Source organism: Tamandua tetradactyla, chromosome 14 (genome assembly GCF_023851605.1).
Source record: "Tamandua tetradactyla isolate mTamTet1 chromosome 14, mTamTet1.pri, whole genome shotgun sequence".
Lineage (NCBI taxonomy): Eukaryota > Metazoa > Chordata > Mammalia > Pilosa > Myrmecophagidae > Tamandua > Tamandua tetradactyla.
The window spans coordinates 14,082,900-14,099,673 of NC_135340.1; the positions used below are offsets into that span (position 1 = coordinate 14,082,900).

The 16,774-nt window shown below is 38.0% G+C and overlaps 1 protein-coding gene, 1 long non-coding RNA gene and 1 pseudogene across 7 annotated transcripts in view; 2 read left to right on the top strand and 1 right to left on the bottom strand.

Annotated features, from left to right (window-relative positions):
- Window positions 1-16,774, top strand: part of LOC143655610 (uncharacterized) — a 45,148-nt gene that overhangs the window by 13,351 nt on the left and 15,023 nt on the right. The window lies entirely within an intron of this gene.
- MIA2 (MIA SH3 domain ER export factor 2) overlaps window positions 1-16,774 on the bottom strand; it is a 207,927-nt gene that overhangs the window by 515 nt on the left and 190,638 nt on the right. For all 6 annotated transcript variants that reach the window (XM_077126879.1, XM_077126878.1, XM_077126881.1 and 3 more), the window contains 3 exons: window positions 4,676-4,798; window positions 2,712-2,770; window positions 1,081-1,315 (listed from right to left, as the gene is read on the bottom strand). In XM_077126879.1, the coding sequence (XP_076982994.1) occupies window positions 1,081-1,315; window positions 2,712-2,770; window positions 4,676-4,798 (417 nt within the window). The remainder of the gene's footprint in view (window positions 1-1,080; window positions 1,316-2,711; window positions 2,771-4,675; window positions 4,799-16,774) is intronic.
- Window positions 1,928-2,234, top strand: LOC143656459 (protein S100-A10 pseudogene; annotated as a pseudogene).

Sequence of the window (16,774 nt, forward strand, 5' to 3'; positions counted from 1 at the left end):
GAACAGTATCGTTAATTTTAGACACAATTTTTGTCCTACACAAAACTAGTATCTTAATATCTTTTTAAAAAGGAGGAGAACTATTTCAAAATATACCAACCTTACATTACTAAAACTTTCTATGTAATATAATTTTCACTAGGTTTCAAATTCAGACCAGTGATTTCCAATTCTGATTTTATATTAATCTAAAATATTTCCAGTTATATCAAAAGACTGTCTTGAAATTCTTCAAACAAAATTCATTTTAATTCACCTTAATTTTAAAGATAGAAGAGCAATGAGGGAGGAATGACTACATCAGGCAAATACTAGGATTTTACCTACTATGTAACAGCATTTTACCGTATATGATAATAATGGATTTATTTTGTAGAAATCAATGTATGGGTATTAAATCATAAATTTTTCCTTTTTTCTTATGTGATTATGAAAGAATTTCAATAAATTTAACAAGCAATTAGGAAAAACATGAAATATATTTTTGCTTGAAATAAGTAGGAAATATTAAAAAATTACTTTAGCCAGCAATTTTTTTTTTTAATGGAACATAACAACCATACGTTCTTCATCAGGTTTTTTTTTTATTTTTTATTTTTATTTTTATTTATTTATTTTTTACATGGGCAGGCACCAGGAATCGAACCCGGGTCCTCTGGCATGGCAGGCAAGCATTCTTGCCCGCTGAGCCACCGTGGCCCTACCCAGTAATTTTAATAGCAAAACATAAATTAATTATTTTAACCAACTGCCACAATAATCGGTTTCTATCAAATAAGATACAAATAATTTTGTCTTTAACATATTGCTAAAAGCCAATAATTTTCTTGACTACTAGAATACAGAAATAATTCCGTAATATCAAAATTAATCATATTGAAGCCTCATTATAGTCTACTGAGGGCTAGCTGCCTTCCCAATTTGGAGAAATAAAGATACACTTATAGAACATGAGAAAATTTTTCTTCTGTATTACTATGTATTACAGAACTGTATTACTATGTTAATAGATAGTAAAATTAACATCCTTATTTTAATCTATAAAACACATATTATATTAAAAAACAAAACCAAACATACTTGCTAATGGAGGATGTGACGAGCCAGGGAAGTCCCTTGGTGGGAAATAATCTCGGGGTGCTCCATACACGCTTCCTGGAGGAGGTGGGGGAAAAGGCGGCCCTCTTCTCATGAATGGTCCCCCTGGGTCCAGTGGACACAATGGGCCTCTGGCTGCAGACAAATGTGGAGGAACAAAGCCAGGGCCAGGAGCTCCACTTTCAGCAGGGAGAGATGAGTCAGGTACATTTAAACTCTACAACAAATTGACATACAGCAATCCATAAAACATCAGCAACATCCCTAACAGGTTTCCTAAAAATCTTAAGCTGAGAAGAAACCTCAGGACCTAAGAAGAAAGTAGTCTAAGGCAGTCTTAAAAGGCTCCAGAGACGGATCCAGTTTTCCACATTAACACATCAGGTGGTTTTTAATTATCACAAATATTTTACTAACTCAATAGCAAACGGCTTTAATCAACATAGCAATATTCTGGCTAACGCTATAACACAGTATAGCGTAAAAGTACCAAATATACATTGTTTTATCAAATACAGACTGAATAAAAGAAAAAGTACGATGCTTATTATTTGTACTTTCAAGGGGATCAAAACTAAGATTGAAAACACTGCAAACAAAAACTACTTTAAAACATTCAAATAGGGCGGGCCACGGTGGCTCAGCAGGTAAGAGTGCTTGCCTGCCATGCCCAAGGACCCGGGTTCGATTCCCGGTGCCTGCCCATGTTAAAAAAAAAAAAAAAAAAAAAAAACATTCAAAGATCCAAGGGGATCATTGTCTCGGTGTCCCAGCTCACTGACTGACAGCCCCATGCCTCCAGGCCAAGGTTTCAATATACCCCACCAAAATGCCATCTCAAATGGAACACACCATGGAAACTCTGACATTTACGTTACACAAATTTGCTGGGATAAAGGCTACTTAACAAAGGAGGACCTGAGAGTACTCATGGAAAAAGAATTTCCTGATTTCTGGAAAATCAAAAAGACCCTCTGGCTGTGGATAAAATAATGAAGGCTCTGGACCAGTGTAGCGATTGCAAAGAGGGCTTCCAGAGCTTCTTTTCACTAACTGCTGGACTCACCATCGCATGTAATGACTATTTTGTAGTACACATACATGAAAGCAGGAGGGAAAGAAGTAGGCAGAATTGAGGAATTAATTCCCCTCACCCTAGTAAGAATTTTCCCAAGAGTCGCTTAAGGAATCTGCCCCACAGCTTCCCTCTGCATAAAGATTTCAAAACAGACTGCGTCCTTAGAAAATGTACAAATAAAATTCAACTCCCATTCGGACAAGTAGAGTAAGAAAAGTCAATTAAATGCCAGATAAGCTTTTAATTTTTATATTGTTTCATTCTCTTGCCCTTGATAAACCAATTTCTTTTTTCATATCTAAAAAAAAATTAAATAAATCCAAGGGGAAAATCTAAATTCTTCTTTAAATAATAAACTAACCACAACCATTATTCTGCAGGTTGCACTTTATCGTCATAGGTTATAATCTAGAAAAGAAACAGCTTTAATACTAAGGAGGAAGTATATCAAAAACTAGATGTTGGCTAAATTCTTTTCTGGTAAATTAACAAATTAAAATCGATACAAGGATAAAATTCTACTTTCAGTACTTACACCAAGATCATCTTTGATATCATTCTTACTGGATTCCATATCTGATGACATTGGCCCATCTAGACAGAAAAATTAAATCATGAAAAATAAATGACTTATCACTCTATGCCTAGAATAGATTCAGATCATAGAGGACACTGATACTGTACCTCTCCCCTGAGTTTACACATAAACCAGCCTGACACCAGTATCCTATATTAAGACCACAAGAATGAACAGCATAAGGTCCATGGAAACTTGGGCACTCAAGAGTTCTGCAAAGGCTTGTGGCAGTAATTTCCCCAGCTAGTTCTTTTTCCTCCCTCATCTCCCACATAGGTCAGCCCTACATTCTCCCAATTCTACTTTCTCAATGTCTATTCACATCTGTTAATCCCCTCCACTATTTCATTATCATCACTTCATCTAGATTCCTGTCATAGCCTCTAATAAGTTCCCTGCCTTCAACTTAAAATCCTTTAATGTGTTCCCATCTTCCTGAGAATGAGGTCCAAATTTCTGTACAGGGTTTGCAAGGTTTTGTAAAACCTATACACTGCTTATCTCGTCAACTGACTCACAGTACATATTGCAGTCGTAAATTACCAAACATTCTTAATACTAAATTTTTAAAGGTACTATTCTTTCCTCATAAAACATCAGCACCATCATTTTGGTTCGGCTAATTACTTCTTTAATTTTCACTTCTTCTAAGAAGTCTCCTTGACTATCCCACCCTCATATATGGCTCAGATAATTCCTTCACAAAGTTTTCCCTGATCCCTGAACCAGATGGGAGTTCTCCCTTACTCTAAATACAGCACACGCTCTAATGGGACTTATTCTGGCTTTTAGTATTAGCTAAAAAAAAAAAAACTAACTAAATATTAGTATTTAGTTAAAGTATTATTTAAACACATATATCTTTCTCCTCTATTTATTAACTTCTTAAAGCAATAACCTCTACCTTATTATTGTATCCTCTGCCATATTATGCAGGGTACCTTCTACATAATAGGCACTTAATAAATATTTGCTAAATTGAATATTGTTCAATTAAGGAGAAAAAATGGAGATGTAAAAGTTTTTTAAATAGCATATGTTTAGAAGTAGATGTTCAATCACATACACATACTTTCATTTCATTAAGCTAAAATTAATGGGGGGAAATACTTCAAAAGCCAAACAGTTAGAAAGAATTACTATATCTACCTAACAGCAATCCACTCCATGAGCCTACTTCTGTTTGGTATTCAAAAGATGAATTTTTCGAAATCAATTAATATTCCAACTGGGGAATGACTCCCAAATATATACCCTCTCCTTTTACCAATATCTCCTTTTATCAATAAATTTATTTTAATTTCCACTTAAATATAACCAATTATATTGAGACATTATTTATGTATCTTCTTATTTTCTTAATATTATGAACTTCTAATTGATAGACTGGACACATATATTTCTCAACCCAGTAGGTTGTTGTGAGGTATTTAAATACAAGAATGCCTAACAAATTGCTTAGCAAATTGTTAAGTAAATCTAACAGCAAATGTTAGGTAAATCTAAGTATGTAATGTTTAAACAAGTTAACTGATTATACCATCAACTGAGCATGTACCCATATTATTTTTCTGGATTTTCACATACCCATTCACACTTGCTTGACTAATTCCCCCAATTACTAAACAGGGAATATGTAAATGAACTGTAGAAATCAGAAAATGAGCCATGAAACGGGGTAAAGTTTACCATCATAGGTGTATACAGCAAACCCGTTAAAATGATGTTCAAACCAACTACCAATATATATTCAGATGCTATGCCTGCATAGAAATATACAAAAAGCATAAACCAGCAAGTTTCTAAGAAGATGATTTTGACCTTAACACCTACTAGAGATAATAATTATAATTAGTCCTTTATTTAGCTTCCAGTTCATTACTATGCTACGCTTATTAAAAAAAAGCCAAACTATGTCTTACCCATTTTATCTAAAGAAGGCATATTAAAACTTCTGAGTTCTGCTGGTCCAGATAATCTACCAGAATTAGAATAAAACCTGTCTTGTCTTTGTGCAAGAAGAGTAGGATCAGCATATAGTTGACCTAGAAAAAACATTTTTGAAATATCTTCATTAGTATCAAAACAAATCAAGTTTACTTAAGTTTAATATATCGAACTTTTATCTTTCTCTTGCTTCCATATTCTTGTTAGACAGCAATAAACAATTTTATTAAAACTGCATCTTTTACTAAATGTAACTATTTTATTTTGTAGTAAACATAAATATGCTACTTTGGATTTTGAAATTTTCAATTATTTTGTGTAAATTAGGACATGTGAATAGAAATTAGTTATACATATGTACTTTGGCATATAAATTCATTTAACTCAATCTTCATAATAGTGGATGGAAGTGGAGACATCAACATATCAAAAGACTGAAAAAAGAACTATATGCAAAAAAGAAAAAAACATAAAATGTTGTAAGCATAACAAGAAATTAAGCAGAACAAGGACGATAAAAGAAATAGTCATCAGAGCATGAAGGTACCACTCAGAAGTCATAAGTGAGCAAATTTTCAGTAACATTCACATTTTTAAATTTAGCATCCTTCCAACATTAAAGGGAAAGACATCTGACTGAGCAGATGAATAGAATGTTCACACTGTTCAGATTAAGGATATCCAGATACACATGAATTTGGACAAGACTCTGACTCAGGTGATTCTACAGCCAATTTCCAATTTCTGGGTCACTGGAAATGTATAAACAATCTATCTCATCCCTGAGAGGTGATGGCAGACTTTGATAAACTAATGTGTACTTCTAGTTCTAGAAGTGTGAGTAATGCCAAAAAGGAAGAGAGTTGTATGACTCTCCCCTATCCAATCATAGATATGGACAAACAAACTGTCTTCCACAACTGTCCTAGGCAATGGATCATAACGTGAAATCCAAGCAATACTGGATATGTCACTTCCCATCTGACTAAGCGGAATGGGATCTTATTGATATACACTTCTTCCAAACAAAAAAAAAGGAAATCACCTGGTATCAACTAGAGTCAATGGAGAGCTTTATATTTAATAAGCTCCCAAAGGATGGGGGATCTGATTGAGGAGAGAAAGATCTAGATAGTCCTGAAGGCTCATTTCTTCCCCTTTTCAGAAGCTTAGTAAAGACAAGTCTGAGTCAGCCCAGTGTAAAAAAAAGTCAATACCAACCACCACAATCTAAACTGAGTTATCCCTTTCTACTTTAAATATCAGATTAACTAAATGGCAGAACTGGGAAAAGGGATAAAATGAAGAAACCTAAAAACTTCCCAACTCTTAATCAGGTCTCAAAGATACCATATCTTTATTTTACTTATAAAATACATCCCCAAAATCAGCAACCCCAAAATCAGGAACTCCAGAAATATAAAAACATTTGTTTGGAAACTTTCCAACTTCTTTTATAAAGCCAGTGTAGCACTGATTCCCCAACCCATCAAGGATATTACAAAAAATTAAAACTACAGACCAATCTCTCTTGTAATCAAAATATTAGTACACCAGATCCTATAATATATAAAAATAAACGAACATGCTAAAAAGGTTTATTCCTGAGGATACAATTTTTTAATTTTATTTTCTAAATATTTTTATTGATAAAACTTAACATACAAATATTCTTAACATACAAATATTTCAAATATGGTATACAGTTAACGGCTCACAATTTTGTGTATTCATCACTATGACCATTTTTTTTAAACATATGCATCACTCCAGAAAAAGAAATAAAAAAAAAAGAGAGAAAAGTCATACATACCATACCCCCTACCCATCCGTCTTATTGACCACTAGTTTATCCATCTACCCAACTTACATTAACCTTTGTCCCCCCTTTTGTTTGTTTTTTACCCATATTTTTTACTCATCTGTCCACACCCTAGATAAAATGAGCCTCAGACACAGGTTTTCATAATCACACAGTCACACTGTAAAAGCTATATCATTATACAATCATCTTTAAGAAACAAAGTACTGGAACACAACTCTACAGCTCCAGGTACTTCCCTCTAGCCACTCTAATACACCATAAACTAAAAAGGGGATATCTGTATCATGCGTAAGAATAACCTCTAGGATAACCTTTCAACTCTGTTTGAAATCTCTCAGCCACTGACACTTTATTTTTTCTCATTCTCTCTTCCCCCTGTTGACCAAGGGATTCTGAGACACAAATTTGATTTAACAATAACAAAACTAATCAATATAATTTGCCACATGAACAGGAAAAAAGGAACAAAAATCATATGATTGCCTCAACATATGCCAAAAAAAAGCATCTGACAAAATTAACTGATAAAATTGCTATTTATTAACAAAAGAAGACCATAAGGGACTTTTTTAACATGGTAAAGAGTATACAACAAAAAATCAATAAGATTTCAAAAGTCATTCCGTTTCTGGTACATTGTATCCCAGTACCTAACAAACTAGAACACCTTATATGTGAGGGATTCCTTTTCTCTCACTTTCAAAATTCTCTTTGTCTTTGACATCTGACAATCTGATGAGTAAGTTTCTCAGAGTACGTCTAGTTAGATCTATTCTGTTTGGCTATGCTGCACTCCTTTGATCTGTAATTTTATGTCTTTAATAAGAGATGGGAAATTTTTAGTGATTTTCCTTCATTAGTCTTTCTCCTCCTTTTTCCTTCTCTTCTCCTTCTGGGGCACCCACGGCACATATGTTTGTGTACTTCATGTTGTCATTCAATTCCCTGACACCCTGCTCAAATTTTTCCATTCTTTTTCTTATATTTTCTTTTGTGTCAGATTTCAGATGTTTAGTCTAGTTCACTAATTCTTTCTCCTGCCTCTTTAAATCTATTGTTGAAGGTTTCCATTATTTCTTTATTCTTTTCTACTGTGCCCTTCATTCGCATAAGTTCTGCAATTTGTTTTTTCAAACTTTTGAATTCTTCTTTAGGTTCACCCAATGTCTTCTTTATATCGTCCCTCAAAACATGGACTGGATCCTTGATGAGGTTTTGCATGTCCGTGTGAACATTGTGAATTAGCTGTTTCAACTCCTATATCTCATTTGAAATGTTGGTTTGTTCCTCTAACTAGGCCATATCTTCTATCTTTCTAGCAGTACTCGTTATTTTTTGCTGACATCTGGCATTTGATTTCCTTAATTAGTTTATTCAAGAGGCTGTTTTTACTCTTTCATCTAGTTTTCTAGCTGGATGGCTTTGTTCTCTATCTCTTCTTTGACATTCAGTCCAACTTATTCTGGTCCTCTAACACAGGTTCTGTTTAAATGATCAGAACTTTTCATTCTTTTTTTCCTGTTTCTTACCCTGACTATATGGACCTTTTTATTTTCTAAGAAGGGTCTCTTCAGATATTACAGACCCCATCAGATTTTCTCAGACCAGGCAGGCCCACATTTTAGTAGGACAGAGTAGCCAGCATCAGTTTTCTCCGAGGGTGAGAACTCAACAGATTGTCAGACTTTCCTATGAAATTTCTAGACTCTGGGCTTTTTATATGCTGCCCAACATGTGGCACCTGTCTGCCTGTGGCTTAAAGTGATGCATTGCCTTTAATTTCGGCACTCTCCTTGCCAGGGGCATAGATGAGACAGAGGTAAGGTAGTAGGTGGGCTTTGACTCCTTTTTTCTAGCCCCTGGGGCCTTAATTCCTTCAAGGAGGGATTCAACTTGAGTTGGGCTCCGCCCTTCTTTTCTTCAAGAAGATATGCCTTTAGGGAATTAACCCCTTTCACTTGACTAGTTACTTTGTCTCTCAGACAAGCCTTGGTTCCAACCTTTGCCTAGGTCAGTGCTAGAGCCTAAGTGCTTACAATTCTATCTAGCAAGCTGTTAAGATGTTAAAAAATAATAATAATAATAATAAAAGCCTTTTCCGAGCTGGACCTCTGTTCCTCAGGTTTGCCAATCAAGAGCTTGAGTTGGTACATGGCACTATGTATTTCCAGGCTCTATGTACCTGCCTTTTCTTGGGGTTTAGCCCCTTTCCACTATTTCGTGCTATCCAACTCAAAAAGCCTCTGTTTTCTTTTGTTTTTTAATCAGCCCTGCCCCCTCTCTGCTGGGGCAAAAACTCCTAGTTCCTTAAGTGCTTATTCCAGTTTTACTTGTGCTAGGGGCCTGTTTTCAGTAGTCAGAATTTGTTAATTAATTCTGCAACTGGAGCTTGATTGAGCTAAGCCCTTGGTACTAGCAAAGTCTGTTTCCCTTCCCCTAGGGGAACCAGTGTGCCATGCCCATTGGGGAGGGGCCAGCCTCCACAGCTGGGGTGACTTAAGAGTTCTGTGTGGGATCTCAGCACTTCCACCTAGCTCAGACTGGTGTACACTGTGTGTGTGGTCACTGGCATTTCCCCAGCAGTTGTTATGTACTGTTTCTGGCTGTTTACTAGCTGCTCTGGAGGACAAACTAAATTCTAAACCTCAGTATGCTGCCATCTTGCCATCTATAGTGTTTTTGAGTGTTATCTCTATGCACAGGTTTTCCAGTAGCTGTACTAGGTATTACATAACTTATCATGGTCTACTACTGTCAACATTTTACCAAGTACAGCTTGACCCAGAACAGGAAGCCTCTTAATAAGAAGTTTAAAAACTGAAAAAGTTGTGCTCTTCAAGTAGGTTTAGAGATGAGTGATATACATGCTTTATGCGCTAATACTGTAATGTAGCATAATAAGCTACTAACACTATATTTTATATAGCTTTTCAATCTATCAGATTGAAAATTATCTTACAAACCTCAATTAATACTTGCCTAAATTTTATATTATTCACCTAAAGGATTACATGAATCACTTCATTTAACCCATTACTGCATACAAGGACTGAGGTGCAAAGAGATGTAAAACAAGTTGCAAAAATCACACAAAAATTTTAAAAAGTGACAACTGGAAACCAGACTTCATGATTTCTAGTTCAGGAAACCAGATTTCTTGATTTCTAGCCCAAATATTTTTTCACCTATCCCATTCTTGCTCTACAACATGCAATGTGAGTGATAAACACATATAAAAACGTTAGATGATCAGATTCAAAGCACTGCAGACTGTTCAAACAAATTTGTATATAAATTAAAAATAAAAAGAAAGCTTCATCCAAACATAGTAGCTGTGTGGTTTGAAAGGATTTATGTACCCTAGAAAAGCCATGTTTTGATCCTAATTGATCTTGTGGAAGCAATGGTTTCTTCTAATCCCTGTTCACTTCTACAGGTTGGTAACTTGATTAGGTTATCTCCATATAGATGTGACTCAATCAAGCATGGGTATTAAACTTGTGTAAGTCGAAATGTGTCTCCACCTATTCCGGACAGGTCTTGATTAGTTTACTGGAGTCCTTTAAAAGAAGAAGCACTTTGCAGAAAGCTTCAGAACGCTGCAGAACCACAAAGCATAGTCCACCAGCCAGTGACATTTGGAGATGCTGAGAGAGCAGAGGATGAGAAAATGAAAAGGGGCCATGCAGCAGAGTCCACCAGCCAGCAACCTTTGGAGATGAGGAGAAGCCTGGGGGAGCTTCATGAGTCCTGGAGAGGAAGCTAACAGATGATTCCAGGTTTGTCATGTGCCTTTCAAGATGAGGAAGAAACTGAACATGTTCGTCACATGCCTTTCCAGATGAGAGAGAAACCCTGAACTTCATCAGCCTTCTTGACTCAAGGTATCCTTCCCTGGATGCCTTAGATTGGACATTTCTATAGATTTGCTTTAATTGGGCTATTTCCATGGCCTTAGAACTGCAAATCTGTAACTTATCAAAATCCCCTTTTTAAAAAGCCATTCCATTTCTGGTATGTTGTATTCTACCAGCTAGCAAACTAGAACAGTAGTCAAATTTGTCTACTGAATTTTAATATTCATTTATACACTGTATGGAGTTACGGATGTAGAGCTGGTTAAAACCTATACTGTTCAAGGAGCATGACATCATCAACACAGTGGCATAAGACATTCCCTGGAAAAGTCTTCCTACAAAATCAACTAATAAACTTCAAAATCAGGTAGGAGATTTTTATCCCCAAGCCACCAGTTCAGACCCCTCCTTCTCACTCCATCCCATCTCACTCAAGCCCAAGACCCTCCTGTCACAGATGCAGACTAGAGAGCTACTCCCAACAGTGAGCTTGAATCCCACATACATCCAGGCACAGAGACCCAAGTCCACAGAGACACAGGACAGAATGCAAGAGGCTAAGGAGTGCACGCAAAAGTTAATTTTGGTGAAAGAAAAAGAGAGACCAGGATAGAACTGTTGGCAAGAAGTTCACAAACTCAATCAAAATAAGAGAGGTTTTGTTGGACGACCTAAACACAAAATGAATGTTTTGGACTGACCCCATGTGCGGTCCCCAGGGAGGGGTACCTTAATGGGAAAGAAAGTGAAAGTAGAAAAGCCTAATAGTAAAGAAAAAAAAGGGGGGTGGGGGGTGGGGTAGGGTGGGGGTGGGAATTGAACTGCTGTGAAACAGAACAGCCCCAGAACTGAAAAGTGTAGCAAGGAAACAGGGGCACTAACTTAGAGAATTTAAAGAAATCACAGAAGTTGTGGAGAGAATTCTACACAAAAACAAAACAAGTCAAGAGCCCAGAAAAGAAACATAAGAAAGGAAGCTTTCTCCTGCAGGTGAAACTATTGAACAAAACTGCAATTTTAAAATTGCACCAAATATCTAGGGCAAGATCCAGGGGAAGAAAAGAGAAAATCTTAACATTCAAACACGGTGTTCTAGTTTCCTAATTGCCAGAAAGCAATATACCAGAAATAGAATGGCTTTTAAAAAGGGGAATTTAGGGATCCTGGCCAAGATGGTGGCTTAGCGAGGTGTGGGATTTACTGCATCCTCCAGAGCAGCTAATCAATAACCACGAACAATACAGAACAACTGCTGGGGCCACGTGAGTGACCAGACAGACAGCATACCCCAATCTAGACCAGCTGGACCAGAACCGTGAGTTCCCAAGCCAAGGCGGACAGCGATCCTCCCCCACAGGCTGACTCCCAGAGGGGAAAGGAAAGAGAATTTACCAGCAGTAGGGGCTGAGTGCAACAAAACTCCAATCGTGGAATGAATTCAAAAATTCTGACTACTAAAAATAGGTCCCCAGCTCAGCTGAACCTAGAGTAAAAGCAGAGGTTACTGGGTTTTGCCCTGGCACAGAGGGGGCTGACAGAAAAAGAAAAAGAAAAAAAAAAAAAAAAGAGGTTTTTTTGGATTTGAAAATGTCTGGGCCCAGAAGGAAAGAATGGGGCACTTAGGAACTGGAGATACACAAAGCAACTTACCAACTTAAGCTCTTGATTGGCAAACCCAAGGAACGGGGATCCTGCTCTGGAGGATATTTCTCTTTCGTTTTTGTGGCTATGTTTCTACGACTTGACTGCTCTTTGGATACAGCTGCAGGGCTTCTCAGGCTCCACTGCCTCAGGCATAGGCAGAATTAAGCTTGTTTGAGTATTTGTCTGGAGCCTGTGCCTTCCCCTGGAGAGGAGCCCATCTCAGGTGGAATCCCTCTCTCAAGGAGTTCACACCCCAGGGTCTGGAAAAGTGAAGCAATTAAACCCAGACTACAAGCTCTCCTCTGTCTCCACCATGCCCCCAGCAGGGAGAGTCTGCTGAAGTTAAAGGTACCCCATCACAGTATGCTGAGGGGAATTGCAGACAGACAAGCACAACATATTAGGCAGGATAGGAAAAACAGAGAGCCAAAAGACTTCATAGGAAATCCTTTCACTCTGCTGAGTCTCACCCTCAGGGAAAACTGATGCAGGTGACTCTTTCCTCCTGACTGGAGGCTAGTTTGGTCTGGGGTCTATAATACCTAAGTAGACCCTCCTAAGGTTGGGGTGGAGGGGAAGGCACTATACAAGTAGGGCAGCAAACAAGAAAACAAAAACAGAAAAATTTTGATCGGGAAAACAAAATGTAAGCTAGAGATCCAGAAAAAGCTGAACTGAATGTCAAAAAACACATAGACAACAAAATCATCCAGCAAGAAAATCCTAGGTAAAAAAAGTGAAGACACTCTCCAGAATACACTAATTAAGGTAATTAAATGCCTAGACACCAGCAAAAAAAGCCAATCATACTAGGAAAGTTGAAGATACAGCCCAGTCAAAGGAACAAACCGACAATTCAAATGAGATACAGGAGTTGAAACAATTAATTCAGAATGTTTGAAGAGACATGGAAAAACTGAGCAAAAATCAAATCAGTGAATTGAGGGAGGATATTAAGAAGGCAAGGAATGAACAAAAAGAAGAAATCGAAAGTCTGAAAAAACAAATTGCAGAACTTATGGGAATGAAAGACACAGTAGAAAAGATGAAAAAAACAATGGAAACCTACAATGTCAGATTTCAAGAGGCAGAAGATAGGATTAGTAAACTGGAGGATGGGACATCTGAAATCCGGCCAGCAAACGAAAATAAAGAGAAGAGAATGGAAAAATATAAGCAGGGACTCATAGAATTGAATGCCAACAGGAAGCACACAGATAGATGTGTTGTGGGTGACCCAGAAGGAGAACAGAAGGAAAAAGGAGGAGAAAAACTAATGGAGGAAATTATCATTGAAAATTTCCCAACTTTTATGAAAGACTTAAAATTATATACCCAAGAAGTGCATAGTAACCCAAACAGAATTGATCCAAACAGACATACTCCAAGATACTTACTAATCAGAATGTCAGATGTCAAAGAAAAAGAGAGAATCTTGAAAGCAGCAAGAGAAAAGCAGTCCATCACATTCAAGGGAAGCTCAATAAGACTATATGTAGAATTCTCACCAGAAACAATGGAGGTGATAAGACAGTGGGATGATATACTTAAATTACTAAAAGAGAAAAACTGCGAACCAAGATTTCTATATGCAGCAAAATTGTCCTTAAAAAATGAGAGTGAAATTAAAACATTTTCAGACAAAAAAAAAATCACTGAGAGAATTTGTGACCAAGAGACCAGCTCTGCAAGAAATACTAAAAGGAGCACTACAGACATATACAAAAAGACCGGAGAGAGAGGTGCGGAGAAGAGTGTAGAAATGAAGACTATCAGTAAAGGTAAAAAGAAAGAAAATTAGATATGACATAAAATCCAAAAGGCAAAATGGTAGAAGAGAGTACTGCCCAGACAGTAATAACACTAACTGTTAATGGATTAAACTCCGCAATCAAAAGACATAGACTGGCAGAATAGATTAAAAACCAGGACTCATCTATATCCTATCTAGAGGAAACACATCTTAGACCCAAGGATAAACATAGGTTCAAAGTGAAACGTTGGGAAAAGATATTTCAGGCAAATAACAATCAAAAAAGAGAAGGAGACCCAGCGGCTCTCCAACCACCACCGTGCCCTCTTGCGCCTTCACAAGCTCCTCCGCCACCGTCCTCGACAGACTTGCCACCCTCACCTTTCCTCCTCCAGAACAGCTACTGGGGGAGTGGAGACGATACAGAGGAACTTTCGGAGCCATGATGGAGATCAAAGGGACGGCGTACCCCATCCTGGAACGGCTGACTGTCTGGGAGAACCAGCTCCGGTGAGATCGCCGAGGGGCAAGTGCTTTCCCAGGGTAGACGGCAAGCGGCCGGAGTCCCGCCCTTCCTCCTTCCCAGGCCAGCTGGCAGAATTGGGCAGGCGGTCCCCTCGGGCTGCGGCAGCTGGTGCCCCCACCAGGTGAGGCCCTGCAGACCAACTGAGAGAATTGGGTGGGAAATCCCCAGACAGCGGAGAACGGTGACCGGGGGGGTCCCTTCCAAACACGTGACTCCCCGGTCCGGCTGGGAACGGTGCACTCTTCCGGGCTGCGGTGGCTGGCGCCCTCCCGTCACGCCTGGCACCCCGGGCCGACTAGGAAATTCGGTCGGGCGCTCTCCCGGGCTGCGGCGGCCGGCGACCCACCCCCGCGTTCGGACCCCCGGGCCAGGTGGCACTCTTTCAAGCCGCTTCGGCTGGCGAACCTCCCCCACAGCGAGAGTTTTCCCAAGTTAGAGGACGCACAGCACTTTTCACTGGTGGAACCAGCAGACAAACGTGTGCCACGAGGGCCACCTACTGGGCAGTATAAGAAAAACAGAACCCAGAGATTTCACAGAAAAATCTTTCAACCTGTGGGGTCCAACACCCAGGGAAATCTGACTAAATGCCCAGACGCCAGCAGGAGATAACAGATCACGCTCAGAAAATTGAAAATATGGCCCAGTATAATGAACAAACCAATAGTTCAAATGAGATACAGGAGCTGAAAAAACTAATGCTGAATATACGAACAGAAATGGAAAACCTCTTCAAAAATGAAATCAATAAATTGAGGGAGGACATGAAGAAGACATGGGCTGAACATAAAGAAGAAATAGAAAAACTGAAAAAACAAATCACAGAACTTATGGAAGTGAAGGATAAAGTAGAAAAGATGGAAAAAACAATGGATACCTACAATGATAGATTTAAAGAGACAGAAGATAGAATTAGTGATTTGGAGGATGGAACATCTGAATTCCAAAAAGAAACAGAAACTATCGGGAAAAGAATGGAAAAATTTGAACAGGGTATCAGGGAACTCAAGGACAATATGAACCGCACAAATATACATGTTGTGGGTGTCCCAGAAGGAGAAGAGAAGGGAAAAGGAGGAGAAAAACTAATGGAAGAAATTATCACTGAAAATTTCCCAACTCTTATGAAAGACCTAAAATTACAGATCCAAGAAGTGCAGCGCACCCCAAAGAGATTAGACCCAAATAGGCGTTCTCCAAGAAACTTACTAGTAAGAATGTCAGAGGTCAAAGAGAAAGAGAGGATCTTGAAAGCAGCAAGAGAAAAACAATCCATCACATACAAGGGAAACCCAATAAGACTATGTGTAGATTTCTCAGCAGTAACCATGGAAGCAAGAAGACAGTGGGATGATATATTTAAGTTACTAAAAGAGAAAAACTGCCAACCAAGACTCCTATATCCAGCAAAATTGTCCTTCAAAAATGAGGGAGAAATTAAAACATTCTCAGACAAAAACTCACTGAGAGAATTTGTGACCAAGACATCAGCTCTGCGAGAAATACTAAAGGGAGCACTAGAGTCAGATACGAAAAGACAGAAGAGAGAGGTATGGAGAAGAGTGTAGAAAGAAGGAAAGTCAGATATGATATATATAATACAAAAGGCAAAATGTTAGAGGAAAATATTATCCAAACAGTAATAACACTAAATGTTAACGGACTGAATTTCCCAATCAAAAGACATAGAATGGCAGAACGGATTAAAAAACAGGATCCTTCTATATGCTGTCTACAGGAAACACATCTTAGACCCAAAGATAAACATAGGTTGAAAGTAAAAGGTTGGGAAAAGATATTTCATGCAAATAACAACCAGAAAAGAGCAGGAGTGGCTACACTAATATCCAACAAAGTAGACTTCAAATGTAAAACAGTTAAAAGAGACAAAGAAGGACACTATATACTAATAAAAGGAACAATTAAACAAGAAGACATAACAATCATAAATATTTACGCACCGAACCAGAATGCCCCTAAATACGTGAGGAATACACTGCAAACACTGAAAAGGGAAATAGACTCATATACCATAATAGTTGGAGACTTCAATTCACCACTCTCATCAATGGACAGAACATCTAGACAGAGGATCAATAAAGAAATAGAGAATCTGAATATTACTATAAATGAGCTAGACTTAACAGACATTTATAGGACATTACATCCCACAACAGCAGGATACACCTTTTTCTCAAGTGCTCATGAATCATTCTCAAAGATAGACCATATGCTGGGTCACAAAGCAAGTCTTAACAAATTTAAAAAGATTGAAATCATACACAATACTTTCTCGGATCATAAAGGAATGAAGTTGGAAATCAATAATAGGCAGAGTGCCAGAAAATTCACAAATACATGGAGGCTCAACAACACACTCTTAAACAACCAGTGGGTCAAAGAAGAAATTGCAAGAGAAATTAGTAAATACCTCGAGGTGGATGAAAATGAAAACATAACATATCAAAA